The sequence below is a fragment of the Panthera leo genome, chromosome D1 (assembly GCF_018350215.1).
Source record: "Panthera leo isolate Ple1 chromosome D1, P.leo_Ple1_pat1.1, whole genome shotgun sequence".
Taxonomy (NCBI): Eukaryota; Metazoa; Chordata; class Mammalia; order Carnivora; family Felidae; genus Panthera; species Panthera leo.
Window position 1 is genome coordinate 104,263,763 of NC_056688.1, and position 19,929 is coordinate 104,283,691.

Below are 19,929 nucleotides of genomic sequence, written 5' to 3' on the forward strand. Positions count from 1 at the left end.
GCAGGCTCTGCACTGTCAGCACAGAGCCCGATGTGGGGCTTGAACTCATAAACTGTGAGTTGTGACCTGAGCCAAAATCAAGAGTCAGACGCTTAACCGACTGAGCCACCCAGGTGCCCCTGTGGTTAATCTCCTACTGTCCACCTCATCAGTTGTAAAGGCAGAGAAGCATTTTGCAATCACTTTGTGTTGGAGAAGCCTGTTATCAGTTATTTTACTAGCAAAAATGGGTTTATTCAGGAAGAGTAGAGAATTGCAATTTGGGACAAGCAAGCTAACACAAAATCTTATGTGAGTCCAGACAACAAAGAGAAGGAACTGCTCTTTTTATAGAGGGAAAGAGGGGAATTAGGAGTTACTGTTATACACAAAAAGTCCCTTGCAGCAGACTGGGACTTGGAAATAGAGTAGCTTTTAGTTGTGACAGCCTCTTGTTGGCTGGGCTGCTCTTCTCTGGGATAGTAAAGTGGTATTGACTTGGAAGATGCCAAGTGCTTCTCTTCCTGTTGGGTCTACAACTGAGGAGGAGGGACAGGGCACGAGAAGCCCCTGTTGTGGCGTCCTGACTCCATCTGAAACAAGTTTCCCTTTATCAGTTTTCCCACTAGGAAGTTATATTGCTCAAGATTGAACATACTGTGTGTGTATATATATATATATATATTTTTTTTTAATTTAGTTTAGTTTATTTATTTATTCTTTTTTTTAAAAAAATTTTTTTTCAACGTTTTTTATTTATTTTTGGGACAGAGAGAGACAGAGCATGAACGGGGGAGGGGCAGAGAAAGAGGGAGACACAGAATCGGAAACAGGCTCCAGGCTCCGAGCCATCAGCCCAGAGCCTGACGCGGGGCTCGAACTCACGGACCGCGAGATCGTGACCTGGCTGAAGTCGGACGCTTAACCGACTGCGCCACCCAGGTGCCCCTATTTATTTATTCTGAGAGAGAGAGAGAGAGAGAGAGAGAGAGAGAGAGAATCCCAAGTCACTGAAAGTGCAGAGCTTGATGTGGGGCTTGAACTCATGAACCATGAGATGGTGATCTGAGCTGAAACCGAGTCAGACATTTAACCAACTGAGCCACTCAGGCGCCCCCAGTGTATATTTTAGCGACACATCTTTTTTAGGTGTAATGATTGAGGTGGTTGTTTGGTGAACCTTATATACAATACTTTGAGTCTTTTTTTTTTTTTTTTTTTTTTTTTTTGCCACAAGGCAGAGTATGAGTTAAAGTTAACATTTACCAACTGTCTATTAGGTTAGGGACTTCAGACCTTATCAAAGTTGCCTCTTGCCATGTTAATATGAAATTAAAATTATTTTCATTTTACATATGTGAACACTGAGGCTCCCATTACTAGATCACACAACTAATAAGTGGCCAAATTTGGATTTAGATTCGTCTCTTCCACGGTGCTTAAACTCTTTCCGCTGTTCCGAACGGTGACCTAGAACGGTATCTTCCATATAGTACTATATAGCATAACGATTAAAAAATGTTCGACCTTAAAGTAGAACGTCCCTAATAGAGCTGAACTCAGTTATGAGCTGTGTTAAGTGTGGGTAAGTTATCTGACCTCTCTATGCCTCAATTTTTTCATCTTTAAAATCGGAATAATAATATCGCAACATAGATTGTTGGGAGGATTAAATATGTTAACACGATCACAGCAACCAGACAGTACCTGGCATGTAGTAGCAACTCAATAAATTATACTTTTTGTTATTATAAGGAGGTGACCAAAGTCATTTTCCTCAACCAAGAGATCAACTCTCAGTGAAACCATCTGTCTGGTTGTCCAGGATTGATTTGAAGAAAGAGGGGCTATGTAATGTATACATACATATAAAAATGAGAAAGGAATCACACTTCACTGTTTCAAAGTTATGTGAGGCACTCAGACTTACTACAGTAGTTTGATGGTGTCTACTACTCCAAGACAAAATGAAATTCAACAATGTAAATTGATGCTCCATTTGTGGAGAGTCATTTTGATGTATGGACGGAAATGAACCCTTCTGTTGCACTCAAAAAATTGTAGCTGGTGGGGAAAGGGAAAACATCAAACCTTTGGATTTCTTTTCTGTGATAGCCATCAATAACCCCAGATGGCCTCCCGAGGAGATGAGAATGCAGAACTGGAGGCAGCCTCAGCAGGTGGTACCCCAGCGAGCCAGGTGGAACCAGAGGTGGTGAATAACTCTGTCTACCAGCCCATTAATGGATCACAAAATCAACAGAAGGAGAAGTTACAGGCCCTTGGGGTAGGTCATCTTTAGTTTACAAATTGGTTTAAGACAGAAGAAAATAAATAGCATGTGGAAAACCTTGTCCTCATCAGGAGAGATTTCTGAATTATTCATCACTAAGTCAATAATGTTGCTTCTTTAAGAACAGACTGGGACCCATTTTAGACCTGGGGTGTAGGAACTGTCCTGTCAGCATTGGAGAATGGACTCCAGTCTGACCACCACCTCGGGAGGCTGAGTTCTTATGAATGCCTTCCGTATTTTAGATCTAAAAATTGGATTGACGAAAGCTTGGATGAACTGCTGTTTAATGTCTGAGTGCCTTCATCATACTATGGCCCCAAGGTGTGCTAGGAAGATATTTGACCCCATCTGTGTTGCCAGCCATATTGCCTCTAGTTTTCTACCACTGTCTGGAAGGAGTTTGTGAGAATGGACAGGAGGAGGGAGAGACGTGGTGATGAAGGGCTGCCATTGGGATCGGTGGGAATGGCATAGAACAAAAACCTCCCAGAATAAGGCCTTGCCCAGTTAAGCTTGACATTGTCATCATTTCCAGCACTGATATCTCCTTTCTGAAGAAAATTCAAATGGTCTCTTCTCCATGGACACTAGTACATGACCATTATGCTTTTTTTTTTTTCTTTTTTCCTTCTTATAGGCCGTCCAGATCCTGAATGGAGCAACAATTCTGGCTCTGGGTGTTTTTATAGGTTCCTCACAAAGCATATTTCGTCCCTTCCGCCAGTTTTTCTTGGTCTTCTACACAGGCTACCCACTATGGGGTGCTGTTTTTGTGCGTATTCATGTTCCCCTGACCATAGATCATTTCTTAGATACCACTGCTAGAAATGTGTTAGATTATTAAAGTGTTGTTTTTAGGTTATTTGGAGATTGCATGCTGTGGGTTTGATTTGTAATTCCTTACACAACTTTTAAAAACAAAGTGCCTTCCTGAGTAAGAGAAATCACATTTGCTGAGTACAAATTAAGTCTCAAACATTAACTTGATGTATTCATGCATTAAATCCAGCTATTACATTTATGGATGCTAAGAAAATCAAATGAAAAATGAGTATTGGTGAATTGTCTTGTGCAGTCAAGAGAGTCCTGGTTTGGGAGATAAGAGATTTGCCTGCTGATTACAGTCTGGAAATCAGAAGACTGATTTCCCCTATTTGAGTCAAAACGGAATCAATAAAATAGGCTTTGGTTCTAGGTGGTTTTAAAATTTATTTGAATAAATAAATTTGTTATTTGATTATCAACTACCTGATGTTTTCTTTTTAAAAAGATAATTAGTTGGAACTATTTGCTAACCAGACACTAATTTTTTTGTCTTTGTTTTTTCTTGTCTATTCTGGTGTTAGACCTTTGAGAATTTATAAGTGTTCGGTCTCAGACTACCATGAAATCCAAGATGGGCAAGTTTAGTTGAAAATAGTAAATGGAACATGTAATTGGCAAATGAAGAAGATATAAATTTATAGCAAATCTGGGGCTCTAATTTATTCGTGAGTTTAGTTTTTCAGAATCATCGACCTTCAGATCTTCTTTAAAACAAAATTGCTCATAATTTGGCAACAATCTCATATGCTGACAAAAGATGACATTCAGTTTCTGGATGCAGTATAAAACACGTAATTTGGATTTAACATTTCTGAAATTTTTGGGTAGTTCCTACTATCATTTTGATGAAATACTTGGAGTCTGAATTTTTCTAGAAAACCTGAAGTACACATTTTCTCTGCATAATGAATCCTGACTATCTAAATGGAAAACTTCCATATTGTATAACAGAGGATGGTGAAGTGTTTCAGTTATTCCATCAGGAAAGAGTTTTCTTTTCTCAGAAAGCTGGGGTCAGTATGTTGGGAAAATGTGGTCAGGAAGCCAGAGCTCATTCTTTGAAAGCGTCCTCAGCATGAAGGTTCAAATCTGACCATTGGATTCCCATCGCTGGAAGCTTTGCCCCAGCTCTGTCTATCGCTGATGGAGTAAAGTCTAAGATCCACGACATTATCTGGCCTTACCTGCAACTACACCCCTGTCTCCCTCCCCTTCCCTCTGTATACGGGCCCTGCTGTTTATTGACCGTGTGCTTCCTTATATGAACCAATCTTCCTCTTACCCATCCTTATTGACCTTTGAGAAAAATATCTAAGTTCTTACCCTTTAGTTTCTTCAGTAAGATAGTAGAAATAACATGGGGGCCCTCTTTTTGGGCCATTTTTAAATGGGGAAAAAATACATAAAAACCTTAGCTATTGTTAATAATACAAGTGCTTTAGGTGTGCCGGGCCAATTTCCAAGACCTCATCAAGTATCATTTCATTCCATCCCCATATAGCTATAAGGTCAGTAATATTAACATGGGGATATGCACATCTCTATTTTACAGAAAAAGAAAGTAGACAAAAACTGAGCCTAGGTGACTGAATGAATACAAGCTGAAGATAGGGTCAGGGTGCATATGTTCTCGACCATAAAGCTCTAGTGACCCTGAACTTTCTCGTGATAACCATCTTGTTATTTGACGTGGAATCCGAAGCCTGTTCCTTTGTGTTCAGGCAGAATATTCGAGAATTGAATCTATGGAGCCAGCTCTTGCTCTCCATGATTTTGGCAACTTTGCCCTCAAACCATAGGCGTGGCTCTGCAAATTGTTGTAAGAATTTGTGGGGTATAAAACAGCATGAAATTTTGAGAAAGCCATCAACTTGTAGAGAATTCACTTTATAAAATTAGAGTCATGAAAATAATAGCTTATCAAAATAATCATTTAAAATGAGTGGGTATAGTGATGTAGACAGACTTGCTGAAGTTCTTTCAGAACATCTAATCCAATAAATCAAACCCTCATCTGAAGCTTGAGTCAGAATATGAGAATGATGTTATGTATGCATGTGTATGTAAATAAATATTATTTACATTTAATATAAGTATAAGCATAAAGATAATTATATCACATTACATATATGTCTTTATCTTATGTTTTTAAAGTATGCACGCTCATATAATGTATAAAAACAGATGTAATAAAATATCACATGTTTGCTCAAAATTTTAACTAATTTAAAATTTTATTCATACGAAATGATGAGCAACATCGAGTATAATTCTCTGTGATAGAGTGTGAATTTTAGAAAGAAATTTTATGCAACCATTGCTAGATATCTACTAATTGACGGAGGACAAAATGAAAATGGTTGAGACTTAATGTTCTCTTATCTGTTTCATTTCCTGTGTTTAAACAGTTTATTGTTTCAGGATCCTTGTCTGTTGCAGCTGGGAGAAAACCCACAAGAAAGTTGGTAAGTGGCAGTTCTTCCTGTATTCCTATGATTGTGGAACTAGAAATAAGTTACCCATTAATAACAAGAGAGTAGAGGTTGGTGAATTCAACTGAGACACCGAGTCTTGTGTAATGCACAAGAAAATTCTCTTAAGGCATTCAGATGGTAAATTATCAGAAAATCATGGAGATTGTGAATGATTCCTGGGATGGTTACTTTGAATATTTGATGAATCTGAAGCTCAGAAAAAGGCTTCTTGATTTTTGCGTGTTGTGAAACTTGACTAATTCTAACTACTTTGAGTGTACCCTTTCCCACCACTAAGTCCACACCCAAAAGCCAAAAGTTCTATTCCTTTAGTGATTCCTTATACACTTCATAAGTCCCTGTTATGTGTTCTCACTAAATCATCTCTCTGCCAGCTACACGCCTTTCCTAGCTCATTCACTCTGCCTTCTCCATGGATGGCCACCTTGAACACCAATCCCTTTTCTTTTACCTTTATTCTCTGTTGATGACCTTGCTCCCTATTCTGAGAAACCCAAGCCCTTAGAAAAGAACATTCAGATGCCCTCTCTAACATCCACTTCACAGAACAGGTCTGAACCGATTCGTTTTTTATTCTAACTTCTTACCGTAGGTGACTCTGATTTTCTTCAAAGCTGTCATCCCTATTTGAATACTAGATTCTGTTCCTTTTTTTCCCACCTGAGTGCATCACTCCAAATGTCTTTCTGCTAGATTTTTTCAATCAGCCTATCAGCATCCAGTTACTAATCTAAGCAGAAAAAAAATACCTTGACCTTATTTTCTCCTGATAGCTATGGGCACAATTTGCTTTTCCTTCTGTAGTTAAACTCCTCAAAGGAATTATCTACACTCTGTCTCCAGTTCCAATCTACCCAGTAAGGGCTTTATTTTCCAATAAGGCTTTATTGTCTTCCCTACCTATCGAGTAAGAACTTCCAATCTACCCAGGAAGGGCATTGTTTTATAATAAGGCTTTATTTTCTTCCCTGTTACATCTTTGTAACCACTCTCCTTAAGATCACTACTGATTTCTCTGTTGGCAACGCAGAGATCAATTCCCGGTCCTCATCTAACTTGATTCATGGGCAGCATTTAGTACGCAGTGGATCACTCATTCCTCCTTCCAATCATTTCTTCATTTAGCTTCTAGATCACTTCCATTAGCTGGTTTCCTCTTGTCTTTTCAGTGTCCCCTTCTCAATCTCCTTTCCTTTGCTTCTCTCTGACCTTCAAAAGTTGGGGTGCCCCAGAACTCAATTCCTTGTTACCTGCCCTACTCACTCCTTTGGTGACCTCATCCATGCTCCTGGCTTCAAGTGACATTGCATGCCCACAACCCTGAAATAAACACTTCCAGCCTAGATCTCCCTCTGGGCAACAGGCCGGTGGATCTCATTGCTTCCACTTAAGAGTTCTAAAATCTCCCAAACTCTATCCTAATCCTCCTCCAACCTTCTCCCTCCATTTCCTCCCCATATCAGCTGATGGGCACTCCCTCCTTCCAGATCCCTGAGGATTATCCCTGACTTCTCTTTCTTTGACAATCTTGAATCCAATTGATTCACACATCCTGTTGGCCGTATGTTCAAGCTAAATCTGACTTTGACTGTTTCTCATCCAGTCAGACACAATCTTTCTTAACCGGGTTCCTTGCTTCTACCGCTGGCCCTGTCTACACTAGTCCTGCTTGAGACCTCAGTGCTCCCATTAATCTAACTGCATTGCCCCTTTGCTCAAAATCCTCCAGGGACTCTATATTTTCCTCAGAGTAAGAACCAAAGTTCTTCTTAAGACCCGCAGGTCTTAGATGGGGGTTTAAATGAATTGCTACCAAAGGAAGGAAGCATGTGCTTCCTATATTAATTGAAAACTCCTGTTCTTTTTTTAGGTGGAACACAATTTTGGAATGAATATTGCCAGCGCTACCATCGCTCTAGTTGGGTTTGTTTTTGTCTCGATCAATTTAGCAGTTAATAAGTATTCTCTCAAGGGATGTCTGTCTTCACAGTCACTGGACTTATGCATTTGCATGGGCGTCTTATCAAACGTATGTTTTCAAAAATTATGTTTAATTATAAAATATTCCAAATGATCTCAAATGTACAGAAGAATATCATATCGGGTATCATGCTACCTTGATTTGAATCCGGGCTTTGCCACTTATTAGCTCTACAATGAAGGGCAAATTAGATAGTGTTTCAATGTGCTCATCTTTTTTTTTTTTTTTTTTTTTTAGTTTTTGAGAGAGAGAGAGAGAGAGAGAGTATGAGTAGGGGAGGAGCAGAGAGAGAGGGAGACACAGAATCTGAAGCAGGCTCCAGGCTCTGAGCTGTCAGCACAGAGCCGGATGCGGAGCTTGAACCCACAAACTGTGAGATCGTGACCCGAGCTGAGGTCGGATGCTTAACAGACCGAGCCACCCGGGCGCCCCAATTTGCTCATCTTTGATATGAGGATGGTAATAGTATCAATCTCACAGGGTTGATGTGAGGGTTAAACAAGTTCATATTTGATGAGCAATTAAGACAGTGCACCTTGGGGCGCCTGGGTGGCTCAGTCGGTTGAGCGTCCGACTTCGGCTCAGGTCATGATCTCGCGGTCCATGAGTTCGAGCCCCACATCGGGCTCTGTGCTGACAGCTCGGAGCCTGGAGCCTGCTTCGGATTCTGTGTCTCTTTCTCTCTCTGCCCCTCCCCTGCTCGCACTCTGTCTCTCTCTCTCAAAGATAAGTAAACATTAAAAAAAATAAAAAAAAACCCAGTGCACATTGTGTTATAATATTAGTATTTATTGCTGCTGCTACTATTACACTCCCCAGAGAGATTAAATGAAATTTTTAAAATTTCATATCTTACTTAATAAAACTGACTTGGGAGATTTACAGTGTTCTCTGTGACCTGGGATTTTTGAATCATGAGTCACCGAAGTTTGGAATGTGGTACTTCACGTTGGAATTTTGGGGGTATATTATTTTTAAAGGGAAGCTCCCTAAGAAACTTTTCAAATGATGTTGTTGTTTGCATTAGATATTCTCCCTCTTCTGAGGTCAATTTAGAATTAAGGTTTTCCTTTAAATTTGCCTTTTTTTTTCCGTGATGACCTATTTGATGACCTATTTTTACTGCCTGACTCCCAGTCCTCCTGTTTGCTGGCAAAGAAGTTTGTGCCTCATTTTTTTTCTTTCTGAAATGTATTGTTAATTATCTAAGTTTATATTTCTATGGGTCTGGGTTTTTTTTTGTTGTTGTTGTTGTTGTTTTTTTCAGGTGGGTTTTGTAGTATTTTCCTTCTGGAACAATCTTGTGTTTGCTTCTCCTTCGAGGTGCCTCAGTGATAATAGCAGGATCGCTAGTCTAGTAATTTTGTGTTTAATATTTCAGTTTAGTGTTTAGTCTCTAGGGATGGCATAGACACATAAACCTTCTAATAAAATCCCATTAATGAAATGGTGGGGGGTCATTTTTGTCCATTGTTCTGAACTACCTACTCGTTTCTTTAGTTGGCTATGACTCAGATTCCTAGACGTTAGCAAGAATATCAGAATTTTGCCTTTACAGCCTCTTCAGCTGTGACCACTTCACGTGGTTGATAAAAAATGCAATGTATCTCTCTCTCCAGGTAAATTTTTTCCATTTATCTATTTATTATTTACTTATTTAAAAAAAATTTTTTTTAACATTTATTTATTTTTGAGACAGAGAGAGACAGAGCATGAACAGGGGAGGGTCAGAGAGAGAGGGAGACACAGAATCTGGAACAGGCTCCGGGCTCCGAGCTGTCAGCACAGAGCCCGATGTGGGGCTCAAACCCACAGACCGCGAGATCATGACCTGGGCCGAAGTCAGACGCTCAACGGACTGAGCCACTCAGGCGCCCCATTATTTACTTATTTTTAAAGTTTATTTATTTATTTTGAGAGAGAGAGAGAGGGTACGCATGGGAAAGGCAGAGAGAGAGAGGGAGAGAGAGAATCCCAACCAGGGCAATGCTGTCAGCAGGGAGCCCAACATGGGGCTTGATCCCATGAACCGTGAGATCATGACCTGAGCCAAAATCAAGAGTCAGACACTTAACCAACTGAGCCCCCCAGGCCCCAGTTTCTATGTTTTTAGGTTGATAAGGTGTCTCTTAAAGAGTGTTGGTGTGTGCCTGTGTCTTAAACCTAATCTATGGTTCACTTTGTTCTGTTTTAAGGGAGGGAGATGTTATATTTGGTTTCTTGATGACATGTTTTCCCTCTGAATGTTTGTACTATGTGTCATATGAGGCATCATATCTCCTAGGGCATCATGTCTCTAATGCTCATCCTTACCTTGCTGGAATTATGCATCAACATCTCTGTTTCAGCCATGTGGTGTGCAGAAAACAAATGTAATTCCAGAGAGGTGAGTTTGTTTCCATGACTAATAATTCACATGGTCTGCTAAGGTTTAAGGTTCTCTCCGACTTCCAGAGTTGAAAAGATATACTTTTATGTAGTAAGGATTTGTGGGGTTCCTGGAGTTAGAGACGGTGTGAAAGTGAGGGATGGAATGAAGGCTGGAAAAGGATTCTGATGTGAAAATCTAACCGGAAACAATATATTTAAAATAATATTCAATACATTTATAACATCACAGTATGATCTTATAGTAATATAATTAGTGTGATAATAAATGACAATATCAATAATAATACAGTTACTGCAATATAATAATATAATAATAATATTTAACATATTTTTATACAGATATAATTAAGTTCAATAATTTCCATGTAACCTGTCAGTTTCTAACTGTATACCCAGGAAAAACCATGAATTCTTTCTAGATTTTAGGTAACTCACCTATAAGATGAAAACATTTTCATTGTCTTCTGACATTTGTTGTGAGGACTATGTATATAAAACTTTAGCATAGTAGTAATCAGTGAACACATATTATTGACGATAATCATGATGATTAAGGAAGGGATGGAAGGAGAGGGAGATGATGATCCTTTTCTTGGAAACTGATGTTTTATTTTCCAGGCGATTTCCTCACCTCGTAATTCTGTGTAAGCAGAAATGCCTCCTGATGAAACTAAATCTGAGAGCAAGGAAGTTCAACCTCAACTCTCCAAGGAGTCAGAGCTTCATCAAAGACCTCAGGAAGACAGGGGCCTCCTCTCTTTATGGCACGAATCAAGAGAAACTTGAATTTCTGACTCAACTTTTTTGTTTTTGTAAATTCTGTGCTCACCACTCCAAAGTTGTTCCCATAATCAGTGCTCTTTCTTCTTACCCACCTACCCCATTGCCTTACAAGGTTTAAAGGAGGCAGGCAGAATAATTCCCGTTTTATGAATTCTCTCTAAATCCAACTCCCAACCACCCATTGAGAAGGAAAACGAGTCAGATGTTTTTTGCATTGCAGAAAAATGCTTCTTGACTTTAGCTGACGTCAGCATTGTAAAAACTCAAATAAAAAAATCATCATTATCATCGTTAAGATCGTTTTTTTCTCACATTTGAGGGGGGTAGGGTCATGTCTCAGAGGTTTTATTTCGGTCAGCTTCTGAGATTCCCACAAGCCCTGATACGTAAACGATGGTGTCGATCGGGGACTTTGAGAGCAATATCAATCAACATTTGTTCTTCAAAGGATGGCGAGAAACTGTAAAACGGAGAAGTAAGGAATAAGGGCTTTAGATCCTTACAGATCTGGGTTTAAATTGTGGTACCGTCACTTGTTACCTGTGTGAAGTTGAGCAAGTGACTTAAGCTCCCTGACCTGTTTTTCCTCATCCATAAAATAGGTGTAATATCAATGGACTACCTCATCGGTTGTTATAAGGCTTCAGCCCTTGTAAGTGGTACGTAGAACCACAAGTCCTAAGTGGCCGTTGTTGGTGCCGCCACTGCTGTTAAGGCTGGGGTGGGACGGTGGTCAGATGTGCAGGGAGGATGGCAGAAACCCTCACTTCCATTGTGGCTCCTCCCATCCCCCTGGTGACATCAATGGCTGTCTTTTTAAGGTGGCAGTTTGATGTTAAGTCTCCTCCTGATGTATCTGGTTCCCGATTTATCTTCTGCCGAAGCGCTTATGTTTCAGATTTAGAAATTAATTCCCCTCTCTTGATACTGAGCTGAGCCATTCATAATGTCTGTAAGTTCATACCCATAGGCTATTCTTAGCATCATGTTTACCACATGGGCAAAAATTCTTTCATACGCTTCTCTACTAATTGTTGCCTCTCTTCTTCAGAACACACACACACACACACACACACACACACACACACACACTCATTATATAATATTGGTCCCTGGACCAATATTATATATATCATATATATATATATATTTTTTTAATGTTTTTTAATCCATTCAGCAATATTTAGGGAATGTCTACTATGTGCATGCGCTGTGTGAAAAGTTTGATGTGCAATAGAGAATGATATATAGTCTCTGCTCTCAGGTTGCTCATAGTGGGGGATTTAGACCCAATGGAAATGTGTAATTACAACATGCAGTAATAAGGGCTGTGGTAGGAAAAATATAGGAATCTTGGGAAGACATAGGGAGAATTTCTAACCTGGGTTAGAGGGGATATCATTTTTTTAGAAGACTTTTCTTCTAAAATGAGGTCTTAACGATTACTAGAATTTGCACGATGAAGGGGGATTCATGCAAATGTCTTTCAGCTGAAGAGAATTGGGGATATCCAGGGAACTAACAGGAGAGTTTAGTGTATCTAACTTTGATGTGTGTGGGAAAGATGGCAAGATAAAACTCTGGAGAGAGAAAAAGCACACGCTTCACAGGAGACCATAAGACAGAGCAACTCTAGGAGTCTTCAGAAGCAGTTGAAAATTTCTGCAGTGGTGTTGAGCGGGCTTATATCGACTTGTGAGAGCTGATTTTAAATTTGCAGGGACCGCAAGTTAACATATTTTTGGTAGCTGACAATTGGCTATGGTGGTAGTATTTACACCTCAGAGATTGGTAGAAGCCACAAGTCACGTTCCCACCCCACCCTCTAGCTTTGGAAAGCCAGTTGTTGAATATCCACCAGCACACCACTGGATAAATATGGACAAGCCATGCACTTACTTGAAATTTAGAGATCTCCTGTGGAAGGAGTTAGTGGAGGAAAGGTTGGTTAGGAATCTGATACAGTACACAAGGCAAAAAACTTCAGTTGAAGGAAAGGTATTTGTAGTAACATTTGTATCAACATTTTCATTATTTAATTCTATTTTTCTCCTCTAATATGTTATAAATAAATAAATCATTTCTTTGCATTTTGCCAAAGATAACGGCTAACAAATTTTGGTCAAAACGGGATCGCTACAGGATTTTGACATCCTGTAGTGGATATTGTGATTGACTAGCCAGCGTTCATTCTAGCTATCCCCAGATTGATGGCAACCTTGAGATTTTGGGGGAGTGAACCTCACCCTGGGCTCCACCATGATAGATCCAGATCCATCAGAACACTTCCATTTGTGACTCTCTCAGCCCATAAAATGTTCCTGGACCAAGGCTTGATTCAGTTGTGGAACCATCATCATTAAGTTGGAGTCTTTGTTGACAAATGTAAAATATGAGGAACGTATTTGTGAATTAAGATGCAGCTGGAACGAGTAGCTACTAGTGGTCGTGGCAAAAACTAACCTCAGTATTAAACTGAAGGCGATGTAAGAGAATTTCAGAAAATAGAAATGGAACTCTCACCCAACCACCTCTGAAATTTAGCCTATTTCTGGAACTGCAAGTCTCAGGAACACATACATTGTTTGTATTGTTCAACAGCATTTGTTGCAAATATCTTCTCCCATTCTGATTTTGTTTTGTTTTATTTTGATGTTTTTGTTAGCTCTTGTTACGTTTCCACCCCACGTTTTTGTTGTAGTTGTATTTACTCAACGTATCATCATGATTTATGCCTTTCGTGTTTTGTGCAAGAAACCCTTCCTTACCTCAAGTCCATGGAGACATGATGATTTAATACATCTGTAATTTACTTTATAGAGAATGACATCATCATCATCATCATCTTTTTAGAAAGCTAATAATTCTAGAAATTTATGTACTATATTGTAGCACACAAACATTCAAGCATCTATCCAGAACTTCCTCTTTGAGGAACTTTGTTGTTGTTGTGAAAATACCACGTTTTAGTTGCACGGTATAATTATTTTTGGGTAGTACAGACATTTGACGGTATAATTCTTTAAGTCCATGAGCATGGAATATATTTCTATTAATTTTGTCTTCTTCAATTTCTTTCATTAATGTCTTATAGTTTTCAGTTATTCTCCTTAATTGTATGATTTTTCCTTTCAAGATCTTGCTCATTTTTCACTATATGTGCATCTACAAGTAGGGGAAATTTTCTTTCCTTTTTAAAGATCAGTATAGATCCTTAGTCTCTCTCTCTCTCCCTCTCTCTCTGCCCCTCCCTGACTTGCTCACTCTCAAAGTAAATAAATAAATTTTTAAAAACCTTAAGAGATAAAATTATAAGTTGTAGACTCATTTTGTCCCTATTTCCATTGAACAATAATTCATGAAGTCAAACGTTTAAAATAAAGCCACAACCCAAGAAAGGGTTAGATAAACTGTCACAATTTGATACTGATTAAAAATGAACCGGAGTCGTCCATAAAAGTGTTTGCCTCTAGATGAATTGTCTCACCATATCTGATGTAGATGTTGCTTAGCTGAGACTCGGGACTTAATGATGTGGCTTGAAGTGTTGGGATTCGGCGTCGATGGCCAAGAAAGAATTCTTGAGACGTCTTTGGTGCAAAAAGGTGTTTGTATTAAAGCATGGGGACAAGACCTTGGGCAGGAAGAGCTGTACTGGGTTTGTGACGGGTGACTGATTATATACATTCAGGTTGGGAAGGGGTTAGGGGCAGCCTAAGTCTCTAAGGAATTTTGGAAACAAGGTTTCCAGGACCTTGAGGGGGCTAGCTATTGTTAGGAAAAGATAATTTATTACTGTTTAGTAAAAACTCAGTCATGAGACACTTCAGATGTTTATCAGGGGACCGTAAGCTTGGAGTACGATTGCCAAAATATGTCTTGGGAGGGGGTAGAGATAAAGAAGTTTTCAAAGGCATTTTTATTTTTTTATTTTTTTTTAATTTTTTAAATTTTTTTTTTTAACGTTTATTTTTGAGACAGAGAGAGACAGAGCATGGACGGGGGAGGGTCAGAGAGAGAGGGAGACACAGAACTTCAAACAGGCTTCAGGCTCTGAGCAGTCAGCACAGAGCCTGATGCGGGGCTCGAACTCACGGACCGCAAGATCATGACCTGAGCCGAAATCGGACGCCCAACCGACAGAGCCACCCAGGCGCCCCTCAAAGGCATTTTTATATGTTAAAGTAGACTTGGGATCCTGGGGGTCAGGATAATGTTAAGCTGAGATTCCCTTAGCAAAGTGTCATCATTAAGACAGCTGAGCTCCCAGGCAAAGGTCACTCTGCCTCTCTTAAGGACTTGTCAATGGCTGTAAGTTATGAGGAAAATTTTTTCCTTCTGCCTTGGTTTTCCACATCATTAAGATTTTTGAGTTGATGCTGGAATGAGTTAAGCCATTGGGCTGGAATGAGTGTATTCTACATGTGAGAAGGACATGAAAATAGAGACAAATTCTGGATGTCTGCCATCTCCCTAATAAGCGGCCCACAAAGATGAAAGAAACAGGCTTTTTAAATGAGGAAGTTATCAAAAAAAATACATGGATAATTTTTTTTTTTTATAACAAAGTACACAGGTGGGTCTCCAGTTCAAAAATGGCCCCTGACTATCCAGTAAAATTAATGTGTAAGATTTACATTAAATCCAAACATCATGTATTTTCACCTCTATGGGTGAAGAGATATTATACAAATCTCTAGAGAGAAAATACATGGCACATACAAATATTTGTAATTAAAAGTTACATTGGAATTGCTAAAATGAACTATAGATGAAGAAAATAGAGTGAATGATTCTGAGCAAAAGAATATTTTCCCGTTCAAACTCTATGCCTCTTTAGAATTCAATCAAGTACAAGGGTGTAAAACAGGAAATGTTCAGGCTAGCAAAATCCCAAAAACCCTATCTCCCAGGTACCCTTTCCCAGCTCGTAACTGGAGAGTGTGTTCTACCCTGACCATGAGTAAATTGAAAACGGAGCTAGGGAGCCCTGCAGGGGGCGCTCTCGCACACACACCACTCCCCCCCCCCCCCCCACCCCCCACCTCCTCACCCCAGCCTGCCTTACCAGCAGGAGGAAGGAAGGTAAGAATTAGTTTAGCAAGAGAGGATATTTTCACATAGAATTTTATCTTCTGGGGCGCCTGGTTGGCTCAGTCGGTCAAGTATCCTACTTTGGCTCAGGTCACGATCTCACAGTTCGTGGGTTTGAGCCCCGCGTCGGGCTCTGTGCTGACAGCTCAGAGCCTGGAGCCTGCTTCGGATTCTGTGTCTCCCTCTCTCTCTGCCCCTCCCCCACTCACACTTTGTCTCTCTCTCTCTCTCTCTTTCAAAAATAAACATAAAAATTATTTTCTGCTTTTAAGAAAAAGAAGAAAGATTTCTCCTTGTCCGTGCAACGATGCGCTCACCTCTGCCTGCAGCCAGTGAAAAGCCACCACAACCTCAAATCCTTGTTTTTCACCAATGAACTCTTGTACAGAATAATCCTCCTTATTTTCCTTCTGAACTCTAATAAAAGCTGAGCTTCCCTGGTCTTTTTGGACTTGCCTGCAGGTTGCCATACTTTGCTTGTCTCAAATTGCAAATTCCTTTGCTATTCCTGAGCAAACTCATTTTGCTGTTAGAACAACTGGCTGTTGTTTTGTCTTTGTTTTCGGTGTTTTTGTTCTTTAAGGTTAACACTACCAACCTGCAATGGTACACTAAGCAAGAGAAACACACGGGATCAAGGAAATAGGGAACCCAGTGTCAGACAGGGCAATGGAAAGTACTACGATGACCGCAGTGGGACATGCTTAGAGGCAACCAGTCCAGACTGGAACAAGGGCAGACAGGTGATCCAGGAAATAATCTGTGCTACCTTATTCTCCAGGGTTAGCAATGGGAAAAAGAGGATTGACAGGCAATTTATACCACACTTGGAAGGTACTGGGAGATAAAATTACGTTTGCTGGGCACCTGGGTGGCTCCATCAGGTAAGCATCCGACTCTTGATTTTGGCTCAGGTCATGATCTCCCGGGTCATGAGCTTGAACCCCAGGTGGGGGTCTGCACTGACAGCACGGAAACTGCTTTGGGATTCTCTCTCTCTCCCTCTCTCTCTGCCCCTCCTGTCCTCAAAATAAACAAACATTAAAAAAATTACATTTTCACCAATAAGCCGATAAAGAATAGGAAATTGTGAAAAGTTTGGAATAATACTGAAAACAGTAAAAAATGAATTTGAGCAAATATCCCAATATAGTTATTTTAGGAGGGCAGCGGGAAAGGCAGAGGATTCAGGAAATCTCACAAGCTCATCATCCATACGAGGAATACGAGTTGATGTCTGCCCCTTGCCCATGATTCTAGGTGTCTCATATTCTCCCCACTAAGCAGATGTTTTTGGTCACGAGAGAACAAATATATTACATGCGTATGATTTTCCCTGTGAAAGTGCCATTTGGGGAGCTGGAAGGAGTGTGAGCAGATAAAGAATGAACATGTGCAGGACCTTGGCAGTTCAGTGGCCCAGACTGGCAGATAAGCTCCAATTTCAAAGAAGGGTTCAAGGAGATTTTAAGCACCTGAGGCAGTCTGTGTCAATCTTTCTCTTCCCATTTCTGGAGTCATGTAAATGAAGAGAAAAAGGTTTTCTTTTTTTTTTAGAGCCACCTGGCCTGTTTTTCTTATTTAAAAAGAATAATATTTTCTTATTTCCTTCCTTCCTTTCCTTCCCAGTTTCCCAGGGAATCCTGGAGTTTGGTGTCAGTTGTGGCCTCTCTGGGCCTCTCATCCTTATTTATTTATTTATTTATTTATTTAAAAAAATTTTTTTTAATGTTTATTTTTGAAAGAAAGAGAGACCGAGCGTGAGTGGGGGAGGGGCAGAGAGAGAGGGAGACACAGAATCCGAAGCAGGTTCCGGGCTCTGAGCTGTCAGCACAGAGTCCGACACGGGGCTCGAACCCACGAACCATGAGATCATGACCTGACCCGAAGCTGGATGCTTAACCTATTGAGCCACCCAGGCATCCCTCTGTTGTATTTATTGAACCCATACTCTGGGTTGTAGAAACCAGAGGGTGGGTAGGGGGAGACAGAGAGAATAAGGCTGTAATAATTCCTTTGGGAGTATCAGAAAATACCCGCTAAGAGATAGCAACTTTCCATTTGTAACATGCAAACTGGTGCCTACTTATCTCAAGGAAACTGAGCATTCAGTTTGAGAAAACAGTTGTTCAGATGGGATCTGAAAGCAAATTTCTTCTGAGTTTGGAAAGACAAATCCAGTGTGTAGTGTGTACCTGGAGAAGAAGCTTCGCTCGTGGAAAAGATGTCGCATGGATGGAAAGTGCCTGCAAATACACTGCCCGGAGGAGGAAATGCACGGCCTGCGGGAAACCTTTAACTATTATCTCTTCCTTTTAGGCAGAGGCATGATTAAAACTCATCTGGACGATTTTGCCTCCACCAAAACAGGAAAGTCATGTTGGCCTAGGTTTCAATGTTCACGATTGTGAAAGACAACAGTGCGTGCTGAAAAGACCCACATGTGGGTCCAGGAGAGGGTAGGCCTCTCAAGAACAGTGGGAAGAGGGGGCTGGTGAAACCCACATATGAAACAGTCTGGAAGCCCGAAGATATGTCTTCCGTTTCTGATCTGCACTTTGCTATTGAAAATTCTTGCAAACGAGTATCCTGTCCGAACACCACAGACCATCCTCCATTTATTTCCCGTCTAAATCTCAAGCCTAGTCTCTAATTTTTTGCTGCATGCCTCACGCACTATTCCGGGCTCCCAGGAAACACCATCAACAGGCATTTCTTCAGGCAATTTGCCAGCAGATGTGGTCTCATTTCACTGAGGGAGAGGCAAGCAATTTTAAATCCTGGCTCAAATGATACTTGGCTCAGGGAATCTCTTCCTTGAACGCTGCGTAGCCCTTATCAGGTAGAGTTGTTACAATCTCCTGTGTTTCCAGCGGCATCTGACATATTGGAGACCTGATCTCATTTATCTACGTCCTACTCTGCTAGCTTGTGAGGGTGAGTGCGGCCAGTACTGGGACCATGGTATCCACCCCTGCATGCTCAGTGACAGAGCAGTGCCTGACCCAGAGCCTGATGTCCTTTTTGGATAAATATGTAAGTAAACGAGTGTTCTTTCTTTTCTTTCTTTCTTTCTTTCTTTCTTTCTTCCTTTCTTTCTCTTTCTTTCCATTTGCAAAACATTTATTATTTTAATTTAATTTAATTTAATTTAATTTTATTTTATTATGAATATAATTTATTGTCAAATTGGCTTACATACAACACCCAGTGCTCATCCCAACAGGTGCCCTCCTCAATGCCCATCACCCACTTTCCCTTCTCCTCCCCCATCCCCCCTCAGTTTGTTCTCTGTATTTAAGAGTCTCTTGTGGTTTGCCTCCCTCCCTCTCTGCTTGTAACTATGTTTTTCCCCTTCCCTTCCCCCATGGTATTCTGTTGAATTTCTCAAGATCCACATATGAGTGAAAACATGATATCTGTCCTTCTCCGATTGACTTATTTCACTCAGCATAATACCTTCCAGTTCCATCCATGTTGCTGCAAATGGCATGATTTCATGCTTTCTCATTGCCAAGTAGTATTCCATTGTATATATAAACCACATCTTCTTTATCCATTCTTCAGTTGATGGACATTTAGGCTCTTTCCATAATTTGGCTATTGTTGAAAGTGCTGCTATAAACATTGGGGTACATGGAAGGAGTGTTATTTCTTAATTCCAATAAGACATTGGTTAGGTCCACAGGTTCCCAGAGGCACAGTGGGAAGATGGCACATGGGTTAGTAAATTTCTGTCATGAAAGTTATGCTTGTATATCATGTAATGTCCTCTGTTCACACACATATCTCAGTTTCCTGGAGAATGAGGGGGGATTTTATCACATCTCAGAGACACTTTGCAGGTGACTGACTAGAGGTGCAATTTGTAGTATCTCATAGTTTAAGGAAGAGTCACTCTGGGTTATGTCTGTAGTTAAACTCAAATGAAACAATCCCAGATCTGTGAATCTTAACCTGTGCATTCATTTGTCTAGCTAGTTATGCTATTAAAATGAGCACCTTCATTCAGCTGGGACCCTAATTTAGATACCTTGCTCGGTCCGATGCTGCTTCGATCGGCCTATAAGATTTATTACCAAGTT

General features: G+C 40.3%; 2 protein-coding genes across 3 annotated transcripts in view; both read left to right on the forward strand.

Moving 5' to 3' along the window:
- The window catches only part of OOSP2 (oocyte secreted protein 2), a 60,408-nt gene extending 58,267 nt beyond the window's left edge, over positions 1–2,141 (forward strand). The window contains exon 5 of the mRNA XM_042904466.1: positions 2,095–2,141. The gene's annotated coding sequence lies outside the window, so the exon portion shown is untranslated. The remainder of the gene's footprint in view (positions 1–2,094) is intronic.
- The window catches only part of MS4A3 (membrane spanning 4-domains A3), a 29,665-nt gene extending 18,648 nt beyond the window's left edge, over positions 1–11,017 (forward strand). For both annotated transcript variants that reach the window (XM_042904464.1, XM_042904463.1), the window contains 6 exons: positions 2,095–2,266; positions 2,913–3,047; positions 5,509–5,565; positions 7,466–7,624; positions 9,861–9,962; positions 10,586–11,017. In XM_042904464.1, coding sequence (XP_042760398.1) covers positions 2,111–2,266; positions 2,913–3,047; positions 5,509–5,565; positions 7,466–7,624; positions 9,861–9,962; positions 10,586–10,615 — 639 coding nt within the window. In that variant the 5' untranslated portion in view covers positions 2,095–2,110 and the 3' untranslated portion in view covers positions 10,616–11,017. The remainder of the gene's footprint in view (positions 1–2,094; positions 2,267–2,912; positions 3,048–5,508; positions 5,566–7,465; positions 7,625–9,860; positions 9,963–10,585) is intronic.
- Positions 11,018–19,929: the final 8,912 nt, after the last annotated feature.